Here is a 27,483-nt window from a genome sequence, read left to right as displayed (position 1 = left end):
GACAAATTAAATGAAGATAATAATACCAAAGAATTTATGTTTGCAATCATTTTCAGGAAGAAACTGAGTATTATCTGACAGAATTGCAGGGGTGTCAATACTTTTGGCCACAACTGTAATATATGGTAGAGGAAGAACTCTAGTCTTCAATCCAGGTGCATTAACAGCTCAACTTTACACTGATTTTTTTGTAGCTGCAGTAGAGTGGCCATTTGACTAAAGTGGCCCAAGAGCCATCTTTCAACAAGACAATGCCAGGCCACATGTTGCTTGTGCTAATGTGAGCAGTCTACATGACCTCAACATGCTACTATAGCTGGCAGCATCTACAGACTTGTCTGTTATCAAACACATCTGTGACTTCATTGGTTGCAATTGCAAAGGAAGCTTCCAAAAGTACAGTAGATCTTCATGATTTGCATGACCAAGTGCATTCAGCAAGCCATAAAATTCCTCAGAGAACCATTAATAACCACATTGATACCTGACAGAGTGTGTAAGTGTGCATATTTCTCCATGTGGCGCTCACACCTGATACTGAATAATTCAAGATTTTTTAATTTTTATTTCCATTTTTTAATCATTTGCATATCATTTACATGTATATCAATCCTGTGATTTTCAGAATACTATTACTTTTTCCTTCTTGGTGAAGCAATTTCAGTATGCATATATTTTTATAATATCCCTAATCATTATAGTTTGGCTGACAAATTATAACATACTGTGGTATAGTATAGTATAGTATAGTATAGTATAGACTACTAATAGTATAGTTAAAAGGATTGCAAGGAACCAACAGAATCAATATGCACAAAACATAGGGATATAGGTATAGAGAAAGACAATGTTATAGATATGTTCACATGTCTGAATAATTTATAGCATATAAACAAACCACAAGAAAACCGATAGAAAGTCAGGCAAAAAATCATTATAAAATTAAATATACAAGAATAAAAACCGTGGGGTGACACACAAATTGAAAAGTGTCAAAATGAAACATGAGGCATGCTGCATAAGTAATAGCAAAATTGTATGTCCAGTGTGGAACAAGATGAAGTATGTAGATGTATCAGGCTGCAGGTAATACAAATATACACTATAATTATTGCCAGCCATGCAAGTGATGTATAGATGGTCAAATTAATATAGACTGTATATTAGGGCAAGTATATAATTATTCATGCATATATACATCACTACATCAGGATGGCAGCAGGACTTCCTAAGTAATGCATCAAAGTCGACACATTTTGGCAACTACTTCTTTTGGAAAAGTGGTTGGAACTTGTGCAGTATGGATTGGAGCCAAGTACACAAAAATGGTGTATATTATATTAAATATTATTATTGAAAGATGACAATATTTATTATAGAATAGCATTCTTCTCCATGAATTTGGTCCATGTCACTCCAGTGATGTTTTCATTAAACCTCCTGTGCAAAATGCCAGTTTTGAAAAATGGCGTCCTAAATGTGCAGATATCTAGATTGCACAGACCTTAAGCTAAATGGACTGAAAGGGGCAGTCAGTGCAATTTAGGTTAGCAAACATTGAAATACCGAGTGTACAGTGAAAGTGCAGCTCTGAAGCATATTATAGGATGTAAGTAATGTGGACGATGAGGATCTGATGATAGCAGGAGCATGTTGGATGTGAGACTCTCCAATCAAGTATTGAGGGAGGCTAGGCACTCGAGGGAGGGTTTTTAAGCGGTTCTTTTAACCCTTTGTTTGTGCTGTTCTACACGTTTTCATAATAACCCGTGTGGACACTAAACATGAGTGAATATGTTCGGAAAAGAATTACCAAACATAAATTCGGCATGAATATGGTACATTCGGATTCGTGATCAGTAAGGCTGGTTTCACATTAGCGTTGAAACAACGCTGCGCACTGCGTCGGTAAGCCCCGCCCCGATCCGGCTCCCTTCCCGCCCCATCCGGGATCACCGCCTACTTTCGCATTTGCACGCATGCGATCGGCACACCCTATCTTTAGCATAGGGTGCACAGATCATGCGCTGCCAGTGTGAAAGTAGCGTGCTGCGCACTTTTGACGGTGCGCCGTGCGCACCGAAATGCAACATGCTGCCTATGCCTATGCAGCCTCAATAGTAAAAGATAGAATGTAAAACATAATAATAAAAAAAATATTGTAATTCACACCTTCTGAAGTCCTGCGCAGCCTTCCCGCCTCTCTCCACGCTCCCGGTCCCAGTAATCCTTTGCGACAATTACCGCAATGGCGTCTGTTCTCGCGGGATCGCGACGTCTCGTGGCCATTCGCGATGACGTCGCGCAAATGACCGTGAGACGTCGCGATCCCGCGAGAACGGACGTCATCGTTTGCAAAGGCTTACTGGGACCGGGAGCGTGGAGAGAGGTGGGAAGGCTGTGCGGGACGTCAGAAGGTGAGAATAACAATATTTTTTATTTTAAATTCTATTTTTTACAGGGATATGGTACCCAAAGCCCGGAGGACAGTCTCCTCTCCTCCGGACCGTGGGTACCATCCGCAAATGTTCTGCTTACTTTTCGCATGGTGTGCACAGCCACATGCGGAAAGTAAGCAGAACAATGCATTCCTATGGGTGCGGGATCGCCGCAATTTCGCTAAATTAATGAGCATGCTACGTTTTTTACCGCAAAGCGATTCCGCCGCGGTAAAAACCACAGCATTAGCACAGCATTGCGGAATCCCATAGGAATGCATGGGATGCTTATTTTTCGCGTTTTCGCTGTAAAATCGCACGGTTAAAACCGCCGTGGAAACGCGAAAAAAACGCCACGTGTGAACTCATCTTCACTCTTCAGGAGCGCACCGCCCCCAGCAAGCAGGAAAGTGGGAGGCTGGAGAGAGGTGTGCTCCTGAAGATAAGAGTAAATCTTTAATTGTGTCAAAAATATATGAACTATTAAATAATGATTTTGAATACTTTATTGCTGCATGTAGATCTAATTTAGCACACCTTTTAGCTTGTTAGAGTAAGGCAAAATACATAAATGTACTTCCGCTCTAAGAACATTGCAAAAAATGCCATACTTCCATTTCTTCTGATTCAGCATGCATATTCTACAGAATGGTGCAATAAAACTTGAGCTACAGTACATTTGGATAAGAGCTGTTTAATACAGTATAATAAATTATCTGCATTGCATGCTATAAAAACTCATAACAAGATGAAATCAGAAGTTCTCAAAGAATTATGCAGTAACTTCAATACATAAAAAAGTTTACAAAACCAAACAGTGCATAAGGAATTGCTTTTAATGCATGAACAAGAATGAAATGTGAAGTATATTAAACAGAATTTGGGATTTTATTTAAGAAAACACTTGGATAGCAGAATTAGTTTGGAGACAATGGCTGCTTAGAACTTAGTGCTCACAGTGTTTCTAAAGGTCTCTTCAAAGATGCAAATCAACATTCTTCCTGCCACTTCTGTAACACATGAGACACAATAAAAATTACTTTGATAATATGTGGAATAATGAATTCCTTCTGTAACTTACTGTACTGGAATACTCAAAGTCACCAAGGAATTCCATGAACATAGAAACGCACCAGACTGTAGACCAAGAACATTTATTTAGAGCACAGAATGTGAGTTTTCTTATGCTCAATCATTTCTAGAAGGGGCTACATTATTATTTGTATCACTCAGCCTTTCTTCTGCAGACTAAGGGGGTTTTTGTCCACTACTGATAAACTGATCTCTGATTTATGGAAGCAGTGCTCAATACAAACTGAGTTGGCAGAGAGTTGGACATTAGTGATGAGCGAACATGCTCGAATAAGGTGTTATCCGAGCATGCTTGTGTTCTAAACGAGTATTATCGGCATGCTCGAAAAAAATTCTCCAGTCACCAGAGCAAACAGGCAATTCCTGCATGTGTTGCGGCTGTCAAATAGCCATGAGACATGCAGCCACAGCAACTCAAGCATTTTTTTCGAGCATGCCAATAATACTCGTTAAGGACATGGGCATGCTCGGATAACACCTTACCCAATCATGTTCGCTCATCACTAGTAGCCATGCTTTTCTATGCAAGTTACAGAAATACCGTAGCACTGCTATTTGTCCATTACATTCTATATAGAGTGCCACTGTAAATCAGTAAGAGCTGATGAAATACCCATTGACTTGATAGCTGAGAGTCATTGAATTTGCATTTATGGCATTTCCTGTGGATATTATTTTAAAGCACCACTTCAGTGTTTTTTTTCAGCATTGGAGTGGTGCTACGAATGCAAGATTCTAATGTAACTGATTCTATTCCCACCTTCAACTCTTCCGAGCACTGCTACAGTCCCGCACTGCCATCTTGTTACCACAACTTCTGACTGAAAGAAGTCAGAAGTAATGGTCACATACTTTCAATATAAGTCTATAAAAGTTAGACTGAGATTCTCATACACTTGCATTGAAAAGGATCTTCCTATTAGGAATATCTGCCGATGCACTAAATCAACTTCTTATGGATCCAGAGAGTTCCGCCGGTCTGTCCGCTATGGTGGAGGAGATATTGCACACTTTGATGGTGCAACTACTTATGGTGGTGCCTCATATGTGGAAGTGGTGAGCAATGTGGGAACATGGGACACTGTGCTTCTCACTTGTTTCGAGGCCCAGGAGACATGGGATGATGTGTCTCCCGGTTGCCAGACAATGCAGGAAGCTGCCTTGCTTGGTGTTAACCAGTGGTGGGAATGTGTGAACCCTGCTATACAGGTGAGCAGGGAGTGGCTGCCTGGACAAAACTAGGAGGAATACATCACCTGATTGCTATCCTTAGATTTGGGCTGACTATTTAAGGCCTACTTCTAATCCAATTCAATGCTGTTTACTCAGTTCTCTTGTGCAGTGGTATGGTGAGTGCTTCCTGGTTGGGTTCTGGCTTCTTCTCAATGGTTGCTAATGGTTGTTTCAGGAGAGGGTGAAGAATATCCCAATTCCCAACCCATGAGGATTTGCCTAGCAGTGATGGCTTGCGCAAAGTGTGTCTGTGACTACGCTTTTGCTGATCCGTTGCGAGTCCCTACAGAGTAGCTATTCCTGCGCATGTCACTTACGGCTCACTCCAGCAAACACTGGAGCTATCAGACAGGTCACAAACTGCTGGAGACCTTCAGGAGTGGCAAGGATAAAAGATGAAGATGGCTGCTGGTAAATATAAGATTAAAGGCGGGGAACTTACATTAGTAGCACCATTCTAGTGATGAAAAAACAAGTCTTTGTTGCAGCTCCTTGGATAAAAATCTTCAAGTTTATTCAAACAATTAGAACATTACAGCAGGCAGGCTCCAAGACCGCACCATATATGCACAGAGGACAGCAAGCTACGCGTTTCGATCGCAAGGAGCGATCATGACCAAATTCCAGCGGTGCAAAAAATAAAACGCTGAACTGGTGACTTAATGAATATGATATAAATATCGCCTCACCACTTCTACAAAATCTAAGTTGTGTAAATGTATTGTTTCGTAGCAAACAATAGTTTTATACATTAAACTGTATAATACACTGGGCAGTTCTAGAGATGTTCCTGGTGGCCAATAAGAAGTTGGCACAAGTAGAAGAACTTCCTACATACGCTATCTGCAACAGACTGCTTCAACATGAATAAAAAAGAGATGTCTATATAACATACCATATCTCCATAGTTGCCAGGTTCTGACATAAGATTTTGATATTTGCAAACATGTCAAGAAAAAATTATATTAACATGAAATAAATTTATAATACACATTTATTTCTAATATCACTCAGCTTTGAAATAGAAAATGTCTTCACTTCACTTTAATGGGAGCTGAGCAGCAGTGCCTGAGAACGTCCATTATTCTATGTTTGCAAGCTGTACACTCTCAGTCCTCTACAACCCCATTAATGTAGAGTTTGAGGAACCTGTTGGACAGAAAGAAGGCAACCAATATAATGATAGCTGACACTATTTTGTTGCTAAATCTATTTATGCTCACGTCATACCAATAGGCAAGATAGTCATAGTCCTCTTTAGTGACTTAATTACAGTCAACACCTCGCTGCAGTTGGCCATAATTGACTAGCCATCTCGTGTGACATATCTGCACATAAGAGGGGAAACAGATATAGCATGTGACAAGAACAATAAGGCTATGTGCCCACGTAAGCAGAATTTTCCTGAGCAAAACCGGACTTCTTCGAAGGAAATCTGCTTTTTTTTCGAATTTTTTTTCGCGTTTTTATCGCGTTTTTTTCCGGGGCATCCTAATACAATGAATATAGTGGCAAACCCAAAGATTTTCTGCAAAATTAATGAACATGCTGCGTTTTTTTCTGCGATGCATTTTTTGTGTGGAAAAAACGCAGCATGCGCACAAAAATTGCGGAATGCATTCTGTTAATGGGATGATTAATGTATGCGATTTTTAAGCGTTTTTGCAGGAAAAAACATGAAAAAAGTGTGAAAAAACCTGAACGTGGGCAAACAGCCTGACAGAAGAATTCTAACAGTGAGTAAACTGAGAAATTTAGTTATTTTGCCTTATTAAGTACTGATTGTCTACTAGTAAAATGCTTTCAAAACTTATACTACCATAACAAGATTCCATAGTTACAAATGTGATAAACAATCAGTGACCTAAGCCTCCATACACATTAGATATAAACTGACACATAGAGAAGAAACTACGATAAAAAAAAAGCCCACTTTTTTTGTAAAAGTCAAAAATTTATTATTATTTCATCAAAAAAGAACACAAACATGGAAGAGACATAAAGTGCAAATGTGCATAGACAAAGTACCAAAAGGGTACAGATTTGTACAGGGCATCAAAGAATACTAAATACATCAAAATCCATATAGATAGTAAGGATCCATTAAATATATATATCGCTATATAGACTGAGCTTATGCAATGCGCTGTCCCATATAAAGATAAGTGTGTATATATAGTAATCATAGAACCGCCACAGCACAGCTGATCTTACCTATGTAATAATGGTGAAGCCCTGAGACCTGAACCCACCCCAACGCGCGTTTCGGCTTAGCCTTCGTCAGGGGGCGCATGGACATGCGCACGTCTGCGTTTAAAAACGCATGCGTTTTAAAAGTAAAAATGGCTAAAAAATGGTTAAAACACATGCGCAAAAAAGCAGCGCAAAAAAACGCTAGTGTGAAACTAGCCTCAGAGATACAGTGGGGAAAAAAAGTATTTAGTCAGTCAGCAATAGTGCAAGTTTCACCACTTAAAAAGATGAGAGGCGTCTGTAATTTACATCATAGGTAGACCTCAACTATGGGTGACAAACTGAGAAAAAAAAATCCAGAAAATCACATTGTCTATTTTTTTTTCATTTTATTTGCATATTATGGTGGAAAATACTTTTTTTCCCCACTGTATAGAAACCAATATTATAAGAAAAATAAAAAAAGCACATGTGAGATGTTGGTGAGTTGAACTACTGTTGGGTCGGCCAAAACCAGAATACCATGAGAATACAACAATGGACCTGTGAACATCAGAGAATCTGTACTTCACATGAATTGGGCTTCCTCATGAACCTTTTTGGGGGAAATGCGTTGAGGCAGAGGCATGGAACCTATCTCCACTCCTTAACATCATAATAAGTAACATTCTATCTTATTTGATATACTTTAGCTTTCCCTTTCTCCCCATTATACAGTTGCTCTATGTCTAGTATAGGATCCCTTAGGACTATCGGATATAACAGGGATATTTATGGTCAGCCTCTGTTGAGCAGGGACGCCAAAAAACAAGTTATCTAGGGTGCCAACCTCCGCTGCCAGTCAATTTAAGGATATCTCAGGGAATTGTAGACCCTACAGTATGTGGTATCACCTGGGATAAGCATACATTATCTTTTTTCTCTGTTTATTTTCTTGTCTCCCTCTATGGTAACAATGATATAGCTTTAAGTGGGAGAGGCAGTATAGATTGAATTTATTTATTATCTCTTTGAGTCCAATTTCGGTCTGTTCCAACAGACTATTCTTAGTGGTGTGATCCAACTGATTGCTGTTAGTTGTTTTTATTTTTTGTTTCTTGTTGTGAACTATAGGGATTTAGGTGCTAAAAAGTTTTTTTTTATTAAATATTAGATTTTTAAAGGGTTATATGTATGCACTTGTTTGTCCTTTGAAATTATTGTTTACCATTTGAACTGGGTTCACCAAGGAGAAAGATTTATCAGACAAGATAAGTCCTGAGAGTTAAGGCCCCGTCACACACAGCGAGATCGCTGATTTTGTGATGCGACAGCAATCTCGCCAGCGAGATCGCTGTGTGTGACAGGGATCAGCGACCGCCCCCCCCCCGCCGGATATCGCTGATCGTGCTCGATCGGCCTGGGCCATTTTTTGATCGCTGGCCAGCATGCATCGCTGCATGTGGCAGCGGGAGCCAACGATCAGCGAGGCTCCCAGCGCTCTAAGCAGGCGCTGGGAGCTGGTCTCTAAGGTAAATATCAGGTTACTAAGCGGTGCGTCACTTAGTTACCCGATGTGTACCTTAGAAACCTGCGTGCTGGCAGCTCCCCGCGAGAGCATGCAGGTTTCTAAGGTACACATCGGGTAACTAAGTGCGCCGCTCAATAACCCGATATTTACCTTAGAGGCCAGCGTCCTCAGGTCGTATCGTTGTCGGGATCGCTGGTGCATCTTTATGTGTGACGGGGCCAGCGTCGGACTGGCCCACCGGAGAGCCGGAGGATTCTCCAGTGGGCCCTGGCACCTGCTGGCATACAGGGCCAGCAGTTGCCTAGGGCCCCCGCTGCTCCAGGGGCCCCCAGCCAGTGGTGTGTCACTAATAGCAGCACACCAAGCAGCTCCTATGGGGGCCCCTGCCAGTGGAGCAGCAGGTGACAGGAGGCAGGAGCCCCTGTCCCCACTGCTAAAGAGAAATGAATATTCACTGCTTCCCACGCCCACATGGGCATGGGAAGCAGTGAATATCATTTCACTTTCGGTTTCCACTCCCCCAGGGGCCCCGCCCCCCAGCCAAGTAAGCCGCTATGAGAGAGAGCAAGCAGTGGAGCCGGCCTGCAGACTGGCGAGCAAGCAGTGGAGCCGGCCTGCAGATTAAACAAATTCCCATTTATCACTGGACATTTTAGATCTTTGCAGAAAACTGGTAAAGCAGGGTGATTAGTAGTATTGCTCATTTTACATATCACACACCCCCATACCATTTATTCTGACCACTCGTATAAAAGTGTTTGCTGCATCACTGGATGAATAGCTTTGACATTCAGCTATTTGGAAAAGCTGAGTGGAAACACCTCCACTATTAAAAATATATATGTTTATTTGTGATTCAGCATTTGCAAATCACATCTGTACCAGATCTGTATCTGGGAGGCATGCAATCTAATATATATATATATAGCTAAAAAATAATAAGGGGAGCACTTAAACATAGGATCTTGACGGATGGTCATCAGTTGGATCCATTTTTTTACGGATCCGCCAAAATTTTGGCGTCCGCTGACATGACTGGTTGGACCATGAAACGTTTTTTGGCTGGCCGGATTTTTTTCACTGCGCATGCCCGGAAGAATTACCTTTGGCAGAAATTTAACCCTAAACCCGATTCTGGCGGCTGAAAAAATCTCTCTCTCTCTCTATCTATCTCTCTCATTCTACCTTACATGGATCCGTCAAAGCAACGGTCCGGTGCCACCCTTTTTTTTAAATCCACCTGCGGATCCATTTTCCGCCATTTTAGCGGATTTCAACTGAGCAGAATAACGGATGTGTGAAACAGACCTAAAAATATATATATATATATATATATAGCTAAAAAAAATAAGGGGAGCACTTCAACATAGGATCCTATGTTTAAGGGTTCCCTTTATTTTTATGAGCAGTATATATAATATATATACAGTATATACACACACACTGATAATTTAGCACAGCGCACCTCACATTGCTTTCGCTTTACAGTAATATGGGAAAGCTGGTTGACGCCCCCTAAAACGTTCCTGTACTGGACCTCAGTCCTCTCTGGGAATCAAGATGAATAATATTCCTAAATATATTTTTTGGGGGGCTAAAGTTTTGCAATCCAGCATTCTGCTAAAAGCGTAATGTCTACAACCCAGCTTTCCGTGGAGCCGACAGGAATAGCCTTAGTTATCAAAGCTGTCTCTAAAAGAAAAGCTGTTTTTTTGGTGTCCATAGCAGCCAATCACAGCGCAGCTTTCGTTTTACCAGAGCAGTTTACAAAATTAAAGCTGAGGTCTGATTGGTTGCTAGTAGCAACAAAGACACAGTTTCTTATTTTTGACCGTTTAGATAATTGATTTGCTATTTTATCTATTTGTTAAAGCTGTGTGGCAATGTTGGATGTTACCCAGCTTTCCCTGGAATAGATACAGGTTAAATATGTCCGATTTAGAAATTGTGGTAATTTGGCACAAGAACCTTCACATGATAGTGGACAATTGGATGGTGAGGATATATATATAGATGGCTTCTGATCAAATAGATTAGGGGCTGAGAACCAGCCATAGCTGTAATATCCATGTACTATATGTCCCCCTAAAGAGGTAGACGGAGCTTTAGGTCCACTGAGGAGGGTCTTGGAATGATATCCATGTCATTGAGCATGTTGTCAAAGGAGAGGGCTTATCTATAGCTATCTATCTCTATCTATTTATTCATTATCTATCTTCTATGTATCTATATATCTATCTATCCATAGATATCTCTATTTATCCCATATCTATCTATCTAGCTATCTATCTATATATATAGCATTATACCCTATGAGAGGGGCAGCATTATACCCTACGAAAGGGGCAGCTGTTGTGAACTCTCTTAATCCGACTTTTGTGGCAGGGCTCCCTCTGGTGGATACTGCTGGTAGTGGAGATGGTCAACGGGATGTTAATCCAACAGCTGCAGAGGATGATTGGAGAAGTGGAGGTAGTGACTGGGAGTACATAAGCGAGCAAGCTTCTCTCAGTGGCTGCCGGTGATACTCCTGTCTGTACATAGTGAGGATATCTTTCTCCTGCCTGATCCTGCATTTTCCATCGTGCTTACCCATATGGGTATTTGATTTGCACTGTCACTTTATTCAGATAAGAAGGTATAGCCCCACAGGTGGGCGTCTCCATGCATGCTAGCCACAGTGCTGTCTCACTAGTAGTCTCTTTACTCTGTATTTGGATATACATATATATCTTGGATATTTACGTGATTCATAGAGATTTGTGCTTGTATGCATGGGTTGATGATATGATATGGGCACTCTACTGCCCTCCTTCTTTTTGGGAATTTCCCTGATGGTGCACTTTGTTTGTGCCTAGGCTTTGAATTAGTTCTGGGGAATCTGTTTTTTGTTTTCCCAAACACTGATTACTTCATTTACTATTATTATGATTTTGTGGTTTTATGTGATGTTTAATAAAAGGATTTTTTAATCTAATTCTTTCTGATGTTCATTTACATTGGGCAGCATGCTCTTCCCATGTGTGAATCTTGTAGTATGTTTAGAGTGGCCCATCCCCTTTGGGGACTATGGAAATTGTTGATTACCCATAGTATCGGTTATATTAAATTAATTTTCCAGCTAAGTGTCATTTGCTAAATCCTTTGCATCTGATTTTGCCTTGCTGTCAGGAGTCAGCTGGCTCCCCCTGGGGCTGCTGGCTGCTGCCCTGTATTTTTGTATCTTGTGTTTGTTTGCTCAGTCCCCTGCTGTATTAGCCTGTTGCTAGCCGCCGGTTCACACCTGAGTGCTGACGTAGTGGGGGCGAGGTTGTGCTAACCTCAGTATTTTTGTGCTTCAGTCGTGTTGGAATTTTTAGGGTTTTTGCGTGATTGCAGACAGTACCTTTTCTGTCCTGTCCTATCTAGTCAGTGTGGGCCCCATCATTTGCTCAGTCTATTTTCTGTCTGTGTCTGTGTTTCATCTTGTCTCACCAACAATATATGTTTGGGGGCTGTCTTTTCCTTTGCGGATATGCTCCGGGGCAGTTTAGATTTCACCTTTCTGTCTTTAGGCTTAGTTTGTCCTCCGGCTGTGACGAAGCGTCTAGGGCATCGTAGGAATGCTCCACGGCTACTGCTAGTTGTGTTGTTAAGATCAGGGGTCTGCAATCCGCTGAGTGACCAACCTATCTGGTGTTCTGGTGGCACAGCCTTTTGCGCTTTCCTCCTTGGTGACCTATTCATAACAGGCAGCATTATATTCTATGAGGGGGCTACATTATATTCTAAGAGGGGGCTGCATTATATTCTATGAGGGGGCTACATTATATTCTATGAGGAGGCTGCATTATACTATATGAGGGGGCTGCTTTATAGTCTATGAGGGAGATTACCCCAACTCCTGCTACATAATTAAGATTTGTTCTACCTTATATTATACCCTGATATTAGTGTGTTTTACCACACAATTGGTGGTCATGTATTTATTTCTATGTAGCTACATAGTGGGCCCCAAGAATGATTTTTTTCTGGTGGGCCTAAGGTGTTCCAGTCCGACGCTGGATGGGGCCTTTACAGATCAGCAAAATATCAATGTTTTCTAGTTAGCAGCATGTATTTAAGAGGGCACTATGAACAACTGAATCCAATACCAAACATGCCTATTTCAGCCTTATCCTTAAAAGGCTGTAGATTTGAATTCCCGTGAATATCATCTTAGATGCATCTGATTTTTATCTTTTCAGCTGACGTAAATCTTGGAACAGAGGAAGTACACGATGACAAAGGGTGTCACTGCGATGTATCAGTAGAGGATCTAACCCCAGCTCTAAAAACAGTCATCCGAGCAATCAGGCAAGTAAAAAATACAAGATTTGCAGTTAAGTTACATTTCTAATACCCAAGAATATGGTATTTTCCTTCCTAAATGATAACAATATACCAGCTCATGCAAAAACGTTAGTAAATGAGAGGTAAACTCACATTAGGGTAGGTGAGCAACTTTTTTTGTAGTGGATTAATAGACATGACACAATGCTGTTAAAGCATGACGCTGTGACACTATGCCATTGCTGTTTCCTTGTCATCCAATAATTGGATATAGCAGTAACCCTTGTATTAGTAGATATGATTATTGGCTGCCACCTAGCTTTCAGCTGTTAGAGTAACAGACCTAACTGTATAATACTAGCCAAACGTTTTGAGTCTGACCCAAATTTTAGCTTTACAAAGTTTGCTGCTTTAGTGTTTTAGATCTTTTAGGTTACGTGCACACGATGCAGATTTTGATGGGGATCCGCAGCGTTTTTGGACCCGCGGAATTGCATCAAATCTGCATTGTAGTGTACAGTTAATGTTAGTGAATGATAAATTAAGAATTGCTGTTCACATGCTGCGGAAAAATCCGCTCAGATTTGCAGCGGGTTTTTTTCCTCAGCATGTCAATTCTTTTTGCGGATCCGCAGCAGTGTTCTCTCTCTCTATTCCAGAAACACAAGGGAGAAAATTCCACCTAACAAATCCGCACAGCAAAAATGCATTACAATCCGCATGAAATCCACAAGCGTTTTGCCCTGCGTTTTCTGCAAAGACAAGCGGGTTCTGTGCAGAAAATTCCCAAGGATAATCTGCAACGTAGGCACATAGCCTAAGTTGGATGTTTCTATGGTTACTGAAGTACAATTATTAGCATTTCATAAACTTTTATACTTTTTTTGACAAATACATAAAGTTTATATAAAGACTCAATATTCATAGTGATGACCCTTAATTATCAAATCTTCTGGGATTCATCCTGGCAGCTGGGCATCAGATTCTGGGGAAAATCATGACTGAAACAACACATTCTTCTATAATCATCACTTGGAGTTTATTAGAAGTTCTGTGATTTTGTTTGTCCACTCGCTTTTTCAGGACTCATTGACCACAGGTTCTCAATGGGATTGAGATCTGGTGAGTTTCCTGGCCATGGACTCAAAGTGTCAATGTTTGTTCACTGAGCCACTCAGTTATCACTTTTGCCTTGTGACATGGTTCTCCATCATGCTGGGAAAAGCATTGGTCACCATTAAATTGTTCCTGATCGTTGGGAGAAGTTGCTCTTGGAGGATGTTTAGTTACCATTCTTTATTCATGGCAGTGTTCTTAGGCAGAATGGTAAGTGAGCCCACTACCCTGGATGAAAAATAAAAACACACATTAATGGTCTTATGATGCTTTTACTGTTGGCAGGGCACAAGACTCAATTCATTAGAGATGAGCGGATAGATCAGCGGAATCGAATTTCCTGAAATCCATTCCAAGGGAATTCAAACATTTTGAGATTCGATTTGCAGTTCTAAAAAAAAAAAAACCTTGCCCAGCACTATTTTCTCACATTGGCTGAAGGCAGGAAAGTGTCATTCGACACAGGCTTTCACATAATGCCCTTTAGTTTTGACATCTTACAAATTATCATACCTTGTGCAGTGATGGTAAGTAGCTGGGCCATCACTGCTCAGCGGTTCCCAGCAGGGTTCAATTGTATGGAAAAGTCGTTTTCCATCTACAGTCACTGGGTCTCTCTTTTCAGAAGAGTATATGGTCAGCGGGGTCCTCTCTCACCTGTAGAGCGCAAGCTCTTATGGTCAGTGGGGTCCTGTCTATCGGCTGTAAAGTGTAAGGGCTTATGGTCAGCGAGGTTCTCTCCTTTCTCTCACATGTATTTAACAAGCAAATATAAGCTTTCCAGTAATGAGATATGAGAGAGTTTTTTTGCTGCAAATCACATTTTTGGGGAAATTTTGGTGAAATCAGCGAATTTCAAAAGATCCACTTATCTCATTAAAGCATCCAGAAAACATTTATGTGTGGGATTGCTTTTAATACACGGGAGAGGGCTCACTTACAATTTTGCCGGAGAACACTGCCTTGAATAAAGAATGAGCTCTAAACAATCTCACTTTTTATCAGCAGGAGATTATAACTAGAGGACTAGTAAACCTGCTGCCATGTAGTCCTGCAGATTTATGAGCTCTATATATCCCCACTCCACAACTTTTTGCCTATGCACAGTGTATACAGAAAGCTATCCATCAGTGGTGTGGTCAGTTATACAGAGCTCGACATTCAAACATCTGGATTATCTGCAGGAGATTAAACTGTGATTTTATCATAACTGAAGCAAGCAGACCAGTAAGTGATACGTCGCTGGAATCAGTGTCTCAGCCCTTACATTCTGCTGCTCTCAGTTGGGTAGCAAAAATCTGGTGACAAATTTCCTTTTTCCAAGGGCTTTTATAGTAGTAAACAACCTTTTTAACACCTTTCCACATTTAGTATAGAGATGTTATCAGCCATTATAGCAAAAAATTATATTTTAACTGAAAAGGAGTTCTGTACCTAGACAAAGACATGTTAATATTTTGCAACATTTTTAAATCATATTGCACAATTTTCACACATGTCTGGATGCACTATTAGGGTATGTTTCCACACTCAGTATTTGCTGCAGATTGGACGCTGTGTACAGCTGCAGCATCCTATCCGCAGTGGCCAGATGTTACAGCATAGTGGAGGGGATTTTATGAAATCCCATCTCAACTATGCGTTCAAAGACGCAGGTGGCAGACCTGCATATACGCAAATGCGTCGCGTCTTTATAGACCGCAGCATGTCTATTTTTCTTGCGGAGATGCTCAGTCTCCGCAAGATAAATATCACGGTCCTATGTATAGGATGCTGTGATTCCGCATGTGTTCAATGAACACATGCGGAATCACCACGCGTACAAAAGGGGGCAGCACTTTGGGCGGAGCTATGTCCAAAGCACTGCCATTACGGACCGTGGAAACATTCCCTTACATTACATTTCACCATACATTATAGCTGTGAATGCATGATTATGGTTTTGAAATGAATGGTACTCATAAGCGCAGGAGCTTCCAGGGTGCACATGAACTGAGCTCCTAGAGGATAACACAAACTGTGGAACAACGTCACACGCAGAACAACGCAGTAATATGACGCACTGTACGAGTGTATTTTGTACCTGGAATCACAAGCCAAAATGCATTCATGATGTACGATGATAATAAGTGTTTTTTTTGGACCAAGACGAATAATAGCATATTTATTAGGATTAATGCCCCAATTAACCCCATTACGTCCGAGTGTGGTTTGCATGTTAATGACCGGGCCAATTTTTGCAATTCTGACCACTGTCAGATAACAACTTTGGAAAGCTTTCAACAGATCCCAGTGATTCTGAGGCTGTTTTTTCATGACATGTTGCCCTTGATGATAGTGGTAAAATTTCTTTGATATGACTTGCGCTTATTAGTGAAAAAAACAGAAATGTGGCGAAAATATCAAAATTTTCACATTTTTAATTTTCAAGCCCTTAAATGACAGAGACATGTCACACAAAATACTTAATAAGTGACATTTCCCACATGTCTACTTTACATCAGCTCAATTTTGGAACCAACTTTTTTTTGTTAGGAAGTTATAAAGGATGAAAGTTGACCAGCGATTTTTCATTTTTCCAACAAAATTTACAAAACCATTTTTTTAGGGACCACCTCACATTTGAAGTGAGTTTGGGGGGTCAATATAACAGAAAACGCCCAAAAGTGACACCATTTTAAAACTGCACCCCTCAAGGTGCTCAAAACCACATTCAAGAAGTTTATTAACCCATCAGGTGCTTCAAAGGAATTTTTTGAAAAAAACCTAACATTTAATTTTTTTCACAAAAAGTTTACTTCAGATCCAGTTTTTTTTATTTTGACAAGGGTAGCAGGAAAAAATAGACCCCAAAATCTGTTGTGTAATTTCTCCTGAGCATGCCGATACCCTAAATGAGAGAGAAATCCACTATTTGTGCGTATGGCAGCGCTCGGAAGAGAAGGAGCGCCATTTGACTTTTTGAATGCAAAATTTGCATGAACAATTGGCAAATGCCACGTCATATTTGGAGAGCCTCTAATATGCCTAAACAGTGAAAATCCCCCATAAGTGACACCATTTTGGAAACTAGACCCCTCACGGAACTGATCTAGATGAGCATATTAATCCCTCAGGTGCTTTACAGAAGTTTATAACATTGAGATGTATAAATAAAAAAAATCAAATTTTCTCCACAAATATGTTGTCAGCACAAAATATTGCATTTTCATAAGGGTAACAGGAAAAATTGCACCATACAATTTGTTGTGCAATTTCTCCTGAGTATGTCGATACCTAATATGAGGAAGAAAACTACTTTTTGGGCACAAGGCTTGGAAGGTAAGGAGCGTCATTTTATTTTTTGAATGTAAAATTTCCTGGAATCATTAGCGGACATCATCTCCCATTTGGAGAGCTCCTGATGTGCCTAAACAGTGGAAACCCCCCACAAGTGACCCCATTTTGGAAAATAGACCCCTTAAAGAATGTATTTAGATGCATGGCAAGCACTGTGAACCCCCAGGTTTTTCACAGAACTTTATAAAGTTGAGCCGCAAAAATAATAAAATCACATTTTCTTCACAAAAATGTTGTTTTAGCACCAAGTTTTTGATTTTTCTAACAGCTACCAGGAATTTTTTTTACAACAAACTGAGGTCCATTTTTTCCTGAGTGCACCAATACTCTACATGCAATCGGGAAATATTTTTCAGGCACAGTGCCAGATTTTACATTTATGGTTTGCTGGACCCATGACACACTGGGACAGCCCATGAGGTGCCAGAACAGCAGAACCCCCCATAAGTGACCCCATTTTACAAACTTCTCCTCTCAATGAATTAATGTAAGGATGCAGTGATCATATTTACACCATGTGTGTGTCACATAATTTTATATAATTGAGCAGTGAAGAAAAAATAACTACATTTTTACCATCAAAATTTAGTTTTAGCCCCAGATTTTACATTTTCACACATGAAGTGGGTAAAAAATGGAACAAAAATTTGTCCCACAATTGCTACTGAACGTCGCATATGTGGCTGTACAGTACTACTTAGCCATACTGAGAGACTCAGGAGGAATGGAGCGCTATTTGCCTCCTGGAGTGCAGATTTTCCTAGAAGAGTTTGCGGACTCCATATACAGAGCCCCTAATTGCTATAAGAGAAGAATCCCCCCTCAAGTGACCCCATTTTGGAAATTATACACCTTTGCGAATTTATCTACAGGTGTAGTGCTGATTTTTACTCCAAGGGTATTGTTTAGAAACAAGCAGCAATGAATGTTGCCAAGTGAAAATTGCAAACAGCCGCTGTAGTGACCAGTACGCTGTACTGACCATTAGAATGCAGTCACCAATACGTTAAGCTCAGTCTGTGCTTCTGAACACATGCACCCGTTAAGATAGGTGGGCTTCAAAAATGCCAAATGTGGACGCTATATGTAGTTTAAGTACACTGTGGGGCTCAGAAGGGAGGGGGCATTTGAATTTGGGAGCACAGAATTTGCTGAATTTATTTTGGTGGGTAAGGAGCCATTTTGCTTTTCCTTTGAACTACCAGCAACGTGCAAGCCCCCTATATTTCCATTAACAGATGACAAACCTGAGTGAGGACTTGCTTTTTTTGTGGACTGAATTTAAGGTTTTATTGGGAACATTTTACATAACGTTTGGGATCACATTTATCTGTCGCTCTGCGCTGAGCACTTCCTTTGTGGTTTCCATCCAAATCTCTGAGTGACGTGATTCAGATGAATCCCCCGAGGAATCCATTGACTATAATGAGGCAGCAGAGTTACTCTCGACTCCGTCTGGCCTCTTTTTAGTGGTGTCCTTTTCAGAAGTGCACAAAACTGTGGCCAACGGCACTTTCATGCAATCCTAAAAAGATGGACACCGCCGGCGGTGTCCACAGTGCCTCCATCTTCCTCATTATAGGGAATCTTCTGTCAGAGTTTTCTGTCTGAATTATGTATTTCAGAGATTTACACGGAAACCCAAGTGTAAGAGCTCAACGCAGGATAAACGAGCGCCGAGCCTTACTGCGATCTTTGGGAGGCAGAATGAAAAAATGAACAATAGGTGTAGAATTGGCTTTATTTATTTTTTTACACCGTTCCTCATGCGGTATAAGTGATTAGGCAATGTTATTCTTCAGGTCGGTATGATTACAGCGATACCAGATTTATATTGAGTTTTATGTTTGGCTATTGTCACACACTAATAGACACTTTTTATTGCAAAAAATAGTTTTTGCATCACCACATTTTGAGAGCTATAATTTTTCCATATTTCAGTCGACAGAATCATGTTATGGCTTGTTTTTTGCGGGGCAAGTTGACGTTTTTAGTAGTACCATTTTCAGGCACATGACATTTTTGATTGCTTTCTATTCCGATTTTTGGAAGGCAGAATGACAAAAATCTAGCAATTCAGGAATATCTTTTTGGGGGAAGTTTATGCCATTCCGCGTGTGGTAAAATTGACACCGCAGTTTTACTCTACGGGTCAGTACGATTACAGCGATACCTCATTTATATTTTTTTTAAGTTTGGGCACATTTACACAATAAAAACTTTTATAGAAAAAATAATTATTTTTGCATCCCTTTATTCTGAGAGCTCTTATTTTTTTATTTCGCTGATGGAGCTGTAATTCGGCTTGTTTTTTGCGGGACAAGATGATGTTTTCAGCAGTACCATGTTTGTTTATATCTGTCTTTTTTATTGTGTTTTATTCCACTTTTTGTTCAGCGGTATGATGATAAAGCATTGTTTTTTGCCTTGTTTTTTATTTATATTTTTATGGTGTTCACTAAAGGGGTTAACTAGCAGGACAGTTTTAGAGGTCGAGTCGTTGCAGACGTGGTGATACCAATTATGTGTACTTTTATTGTTTATATTTTTTTCATTCAAATATTTATTTGTAGATACAATATCTTTTGAATTTGTATTATTATTTTTTATTTTTTTTATATACTGTAAGGTAGCGCTGTAATTCGGGTAGGGGATACTCACTTGGCAGCCAAATAATCAGATCCGGCACGGGTTTTCCATAAAACAATCTCAGTCCATGCGGTTTATTCATGCATCATAAACCATCAAAGCAATAGAAAACAGCATAGCATCCATGACAGAGCTTCACTCTGTTATCCCTGTGGTCACACAGGTTTTGCAATGTTCCATACGCAGGCTCTTCAGCCTCACAGATATATCCCTTCTCAGGGTTTACCTCATGGCTGCTTCTCCATACTACAGACATTCATTCCCTCCAGGGAACTATCAGGCACTTGCAGCCATTAGCACAGCGATCACTTGCTGTCCGGAAGTTTTAGAGGTCGAGTCGTTGCAGACGTGGTGATACCAATTATGTGTACTTTTATTGTTTATATTTTTTTCATTCAAATATTTATTTGTAGATACAATATCTTTTGAATTTGTATTATTATTTTTTATTTTTTTTATATACTGTAAGGTAGCGCTGTAATTCGGGTAGGGGATACTCACTTGGCAGCCAAATAATCAGATCCGGCACGGGTTTTCCATAAAACAATCTCAGTCCATGCGGTTTATTCATGCATCATAAACCATCAAAGCAATAGAAAACAGCATAGCATCCATGACAGAGCTTCACTCTGTTATCCCTGTGGTCACACAGGTTTTGCAATGTTCCATACGCAGGCTCTTCAGCCTCACAGATATATCCCTTCTCAGGGTTTACCTCATGGCTGCTTCTCCATACTACAGACATTCATTCCCTCCAGGGAACTATCAGGCACTTGCAGCCATTAGCACAGCGATCACTTGCTGTCCGGAAGTTTTAGAGGTCGAGTCGTTGCAGACGTGGTGATACCAATTATGTGTACTTTTATTGTTTATATTTTTTTCATTCAAATATTTATTTGTAGATACAATATCTTTTGAATTTGTATTATTATTTTTTATTTTTTTTATATACTGTAAGGTAGCGCTGTAATTCGGGTAGGGGATACTCACTTGGCAGCCAAATAATCAGATCCGGCACGGGTTTTCCATAAAACAATCTCAGTCCATGCGGTTTATTCATGCATCATAAACCATCAAAGCAATAGAAAACAGCATAGCATCCATGACAGAGCTTCACTCTGTTATCCCTGTGGTCACACAGGTTTTGCAATGTTCCATATGCAGGCTCTTCAGCCTCACAGATATATCCCTTCTCAGGGTTTACCTCATGGCTGCTTCTCCATACTACAGACATTCATTCCCTCCAGGGAACTATCAGGCACTTGCAGCCATTAGCACAACGTTCACTTGCTGTCCGGAAGACAGCCCCATCTCTCTCAGACGGGACCTTCCAAAACGGACCAACCAGGTCCCAGCATTCACTCCATGTGACCTACCCTGGCCACCTTATATGGTCCGTAGCCACGCCCACCGGGTCACAAGGTTATGACCTCATCACAGGTCCTTCAACCACTCATACACACTTTACAATAGCGTTCTTAAACACACCCCCTGGGTGGGTTTGTAGGTAACTAGTCCTGCCCGTCTCACCAGTTACCTGGAGACTTCCCAAACACATTGAAACAGCACCTCAGCAGTATCACTGCTGATCAGCAAATAAGCAAGCCTCCATCCCAAGGCCACCCACCTTGATATAAATAACGATCCTTTAGCACCCTGCTCCTGTTACCACTCTGGACAAGGCTATCCGTTCCTCCTGGGACACCCACACAGTGCCCCCTAGCGGACACAGTGGTCACTACACCACAATGCATACAGTATATATATTTTTACAATTAGTTTTAAAAAATGTTTTACTTTTTTAACTTTTTTTCTTTGGCCCACTATGGGACAATCATTTTTTTGCAGGCTGATCGCTTGTATAGCATGGAGATGCAGCAGCATCCCCATGCTGTAGAAACTGACAGCTCTACACTTGCAGAGAAGCTTGCGCATGATCAGCATGTTTACAAGCTCTGGTGACCCAGATGTCATCATGATGACATCCAGTCACCATGGCAATGATCGAGACCCCACGTCATGCTGCTGGGTCTCTGATCCAAAGGCAGAGGGGCTGTCATTTCGGGGGGTTAAAGTGTCGAGAATGGTCTGTGACCACTACTGGCACTTAGTGCTGGGTGTCAGCTGTCAGAAACAGCTGACACCCAGTGGCGATCGCCCACACACCACCCATCCATGGTCAAATAGGCCCAGGTCATATGCACAGATTATTATGTCTGATGTCAGAAAGGGGTTAAATAGGGGTTAAATAGGCTTGAGATTGCACATATCTATGGTGTCCAAATTTGGCCCAACTTATTTGCGCCAACATTAAAGTCACATTTAAATTGGATCTGGTGCATATTTATCTTTCCAAGATTACCCTATAATATTAGTCCAAATTAGCCCAAATTAGTGAAAATAGTTCACTGGCAGAACTGGAGTTCTAATGACTCATTGGGCAACAACGTTATCTATCTTTTTTAAAAGAATATATTTAATAATTCCTTTGACAAAGGAACAAAACATTAAAATTTTAGATTAAAAGTTTAGATTTCATCTTTCTGTCTTTAGGCTTAGTTAGTCCTCCGGCTGTGACAAAGCGTCTAGGGCATCGTAGGAACGCTCCACGGCTACTGCTAGTTGTGCAGATAGGATCAGGGGTCTGCAATCCGCTTAGTTACCAACCTCTCTGGTCTTCTGGTGGCTTAGCCTGTTCCTGCCATCCTCCTCGGTGACCTATTCATAACAGATTACCTTCGGTGGCTGCCCCCACTGCTGCTAAGGAGAAGATCAGACAGTGGGCTGTAGGGTCGCCAGCACAGACACAGTTTGTTGGTTCAGGATGAGTATCCCGACCGGCCCTTCCCAGCGTGGTGTTGCTTCCAAGGACTTTGGCATCGGCATCTACGTGTACACCGGGCTTGGACCTCAGGCACCTGAGGGTCCATTGGGACGGATCAGTGCAGTGGACGGACATTGGGAATCTAGATTTCCAGCTGGAGGGGTCACAGCTCCCTCGCAGCCCGGTTTGTATGACTCCATGTCTTGTCTGTTTCCTCAGATTCTGATGTCTCCCGGGTTGGGTGGAAGTCAGGTAGTTGAGTCAGGAGGCGTAGGTCACGGGGTCAGTGTTCGGTCAGATTTGGCTAGTGAGGGGGTTAGGTATATTCTAGTAAATGTAAGAGATTTGCTCACCCATTTGGAAGTGGGAGCGGCAGCACCTGGGCATTTAGCGGCGTGGGTTGGTCCGCAGTTTAGTGGGTACGGTTTGCCGGGTAGGGTGTCAGAGGTGTCGGGTAGGTTTTCTGATCCTGTTTCTGTGTTGGTGCAGATGGAAAAAGAGAAGGAGTGTAGGATCCATTTGGATGAAAAGGCACATGTGGAGGTGTATATGTGTTTTGAGGGTCCGTTGGGGGCTCATCTTAAAAACGTTAGGGAAAAGATCTAGAAGGATGAATATATGGAGATTTTTTTTCCCTGCTTACACTTGAAAAGTTCAATTTGGATTAAAGAAAGAAGGATGATAGTAAGAAGGAGGATGAGGAAAAGCGCTGGTGGCGCCAGATCCCTCAAACATTTGTCAATTGGCTTCAAGCTTTCGCCATTCTGGCAAGTGTTATAGGTGAGAAGGAGCCGGAGAACTGCATTGGTGAGGCCCATAGGATTTATGGGGAGCAACCACCGCTCCGATATGATGAGTAGTTCCAGCAGAGGAAAGCGGTTAGGCCTGCGATTTGGTGGGATCAAATAGACATAGACCTTTGGTTACGTGTTATGGCTCCCACTAGGTTCGGTCATTCCTTTCACGAGGGGGTCGGGGGCGCCGGCCAATACAATAATCAATCCAGTACGCAAGGGAATGCAGGACAATCGGGTCAATTGGGTGTGCAAAAGCCAGGCTTATGCTGGCAGTTCAATGATAGCCAGTGTAAGTTTGGAGCCAGATGTAAATTCAAGCATCTCTGCTCGCATTGCAGTGTTCCTCCCACGGGGCCAGCAGATGTTTTAAGAAAAACAAATTAAAGCAAGGGAGCAATAATACCCAAGGGAGAGACACCAGTGAGGCTAATAGAGATGGTCCCCTATCTAAATAGACATCCGGACAGAGGCAAGGCAGAATTGCTGTTGTCAGGTTTTGAGGACCATTTTGTGATTTTCACTCCGCTGTTTCATATCCCCCGGGTTCTTAACCCCTTCATGACCCAGCCTATTTTGACCTTAATGACCTGGCCATTTTTTGCAATTCTGACCAGTGTCCCTTTATGAGGTAATAACTCAGGAACGCTGCAACGGATCCTAGCGATTCTGAGATTGTTTTTTCATGACATATTGGACTTCATGTTAGTGGTAAATTTAGGTCGATAATTTTTGCGTTTATTTGTGAAAAAAATGGAAATTTGGTGAAAATTTTGAAAATTTTCAAATTTTGGATTTTTATTCTGTTAAACCAGAGAGTGATGTGACATAAAATAGTTAATAAATAACATTTCCCACATGCCTACTTTACACCAGCACAATTTTGCAAACAAATTTTTTTTTGTTAGGAAGTTACAAGGGTTAAAAGTTGACCAGTTTTTTTAGAGACCACCTCACATTTGAAGTCATTTTGAGGGGTCTATATGGCAGAAAATACCCAAAAGTGACACCATTCTAAAAACCGCACCCCTCAAGGTACTCAAAACCACATTCAAGAAGTTTATTAACCCTTCAGGTGCTTCACAGGAACTAAAGCAACGTGGAAGGAAAAAATAGACATTTTAATTTTTCCAACAAAAATTTTCTTTTAGAATCAATTTTTTTCATTTTCACGTGGGTAACAGGATAAAATGGACCCTAAAATTTGTTGGGCAATTTCTCCTGAGTACAACGATACCTCATATGTGGTCATAAACCACTGTTTGGGCACACGGCAGGGCTCAGAAGGGAAGGAGCGCCATTTGGCTTTTTGAATGGAAAATATGCTAGAATATTTAGCGGTTGCCATGTCGCGTTTGGAGAGCCCCTGTGTGCCTAAACATTGGAGCTCGCCCACAAGTGACCCCATTTTGGAAACTAGACCTTCTAAGTAACTTATCTAGGTGCATAGTGAGCATTTTAAACCCCTAGGTGCTTCACAAATCGATCCGTAAAAAAAAAAAAAGCACTTTTTTTCACAAAATTTCTTTTAGCCTCAGTTTTTTCATTTTCACATGGGCAACAGGATAAAATAGATCCTAAAATTTGTTGGGCAATTTTTCCTGAGTAGAACGATACCTCATATGTGGTCATAAACCACTGTTTGGGAGCACGGCAGGGCCCGGAAGGGAGGAGCGGCATTTGACTTTTTGAATGGAAAATTAGCTTCAATCGTTAGCGGACACCATGTCGCGTTTGGAGAGCCCCTGTGTGCCTAAACATTGGAGCTCCCCCACAAGTGACCCCATTTTGGAAACTAGACCACCCAAGGAACTTATCTAGATGTGTAGTGCGCACTTTGACCCCACAAGTGCTTCACAGAAATTTATAGCGCAGAGCAGTGAAAATAATCATTTTTTTGCTCAAAAATGATTTTTTAGCCCACTATTTTTTATTTTCACAAGGCTAACAGAAGAAATTGGACCACAAAAATTGTTGTGCAATTTGTCCTGAGTACATTGATACCCCATATGTGTGGGGGAACCACTGTTTGGGTGCATGGGAGAGCTCAGAAGGGAAGGAGCGCCATTTTGGAATGCCGACTTGATGGAATGGTCTGTGGGAGTCATGTTACGTTTGCAGAGCCCCTGATGTTCCTAAACAGTGGAAACCCCCACAAATGACCCCATTTTGGAAACTAGACCCCTTATGGAACTTATCTAGATGTGTAGTGAGCACTTTGAACCCCCAAGTGCTTCACAGAAGTTTATAAACGCAGAGCCATGAAAATAAGAAATCATTTTTTTTCCTCAAAAATGATTTTTTAGCTCACTATTTTTTATTTTCCCAAGGGTAACAAGATAAATTGGACCCCAAAAGTTGTTGTCCAGTTTGTCCTGAGTATGCTGGTACCCCATATGTGGTCATAAACCACTGTTTGGGCACGCGGCAGGGCTCATAAGGGAAGGAGCGCCATTTGACTTTTTGAATGGAAAATTAGCTCCAATCGTTAGCGGACACCCCTAACCTTAATCTTAACCCTAATTCCAACCCTAACCATAATTACAACCCTAACCCTAGTTCCAACCCTAACCCTAATTCCAACCTGAACCCTAATTCCACCGGGAGCCGGAGTGTGATATCGGAGGTACCGGGGGGTGGGGGGGGTCGGAAGGTGGGGGAGCGGAGAAAAAGGGGAGGGGAGCAAATGATGACGGCGATGGCACATTGCCGCCGTCAGTCGGTATCGGGGGCTGATCGGCCCTGTGAGTCGTGGGGGGGGTCGGAACTGGGTCTCCAGCCATGGCCGATGCTACTGCAGCATCGGCCATGGCTGGATTGTAATATTTCATCAATTTTCATTGATGAAATATTACTATCGCTCTGATTGGCTGTTTCACTTTTAACAGTCAATCAGAGCGATCGTAGCCATGTGGGGGCGAAGCCATGCCCCCTGTGGTGAAGTACAAAGCCCCCTGTATCTGCGGGTCGGGTGACCTTTCAGTGACCCCGGTCACCCGACCGGCAGGGGAGGCTTTGAAGTCATGACGCAGCATATGCGTCATGGGTCGGATTGGCACCGACTTTCATGACGTATACGCTGTGTCACAGTTCAGGAAGGGGTTAAAAATCTGCAGTCGCCGGAGCAATATGGGGAGGTTGTTTTGAAAAAGTTGGGTAAGGAAGTTGCTTTGGGCCGGAAATCGAGACCTTTTAGGGACCTTCCATTTGAGAATTTGGTGGTTTCTCCCTTTGGGTGATGCCTAAGAAGGAGCCAAATAAGTTTTGGCTCATTCATCATTTGTCTTATCCCTGGGACATATCGGTCAATGACAGGATTGTTCCAGAGCTTTGCTCCATGGTCTACACGTCATTTGATGAAGCTGCACGTTGGGTTAGGAGTTGTGAAAGGGAGGCACTTATGGCAAAGACGGATATTGAGTCAGTGTTTCGATTGTTACTGGTTCATCCAGAGAGTGTTAGGTTGTTGGGCTGTTATTGGAAGGGGGAGTTTTCATTGATGTTTGCCAATGGGCTGTTCTCTATCTTGTGCATTCTTTGAGGCTTTTAGTTCCTTATTGCTGATGTGTCAGGTTTTGATTATCTGATACATTATTTGGATGATTTTTTATGCATTGGTCCTGGTGATTCTGCTTGTTGCGAAGTCATTTTGAGGACAGTGGAATGGGTGACTGAACGCTTCGAAGCGCCATTAGCTCTGGGAAAAATGGAAGATCCAAGTAAGTGTCTTTGTTTTTTGGGCATCGTAATTGATACCGTTAACTGGGAATTTGGATTACCGGAGGAGAAGGTGGTAGCACTGAGGGAGGACATGAATAGGGCACTGCACTTAAAGGAACTGTCCTTGCGGGAAGTTCAGTCGGTTCTTGGAAAACTTAATTTTGCTTGCCAGATTATGCCGATGGGGAGAGTCTTTTCTTGTCGGCTGGTCAATGCTACTGCTGGAGTTCGGGCTCCTCATCACTTTTTTAGGCTGTCTGTTGA

The 27,483-nt window shown here is 41.6% G+C and overlaps 1 protein-coding gene across 2 annotated transcripts in view; it reads left to right on the top strand.

Annotated features, from left to right (window-relative positions):
- KCNQ5 (potassium voltage-gated channel subfamily Q member 5) overlaps positions 1 to 27,483 on the top strand; it is a 1,056,555-nt gene that overhangs the window by 948,217 nt on the left and 80,855 nt on the right. For both annotated transcript variants that reach the window (XM_073569339.1, XM_073569340.1), the window contains exon 11: positions 12,693 to 12,801. In XM_073569339.1, coding sequence (XP_073425440.1) covers positions 12,693 to 12,801 — 109 coding nt within the window. The remainder of the gene's footprint in view (positions 1 to 12,692; positions 12,802 to 27,483) is intronic.

The sequence above is a fragment of the Dendrobates tinctorius genome, unplaced genomic scaffold, assembly GCF_039654945.1.
Source record: "Dendrobates tinctorius isolate UK_male_01 unplaced genomic scaffold, ASM3965494v1 ptg000024l, whole genome shotgun sequence".
Lineage (NCBI taxonomy): Eukaryota > Metazoa > Chordata > Amphibia > Anura > Dendrobatidae > Dendrobates > Dendrobates tinctorius.
This window is presented reverse-complemented; position numbering and strand designations above follow the sequence as displayed.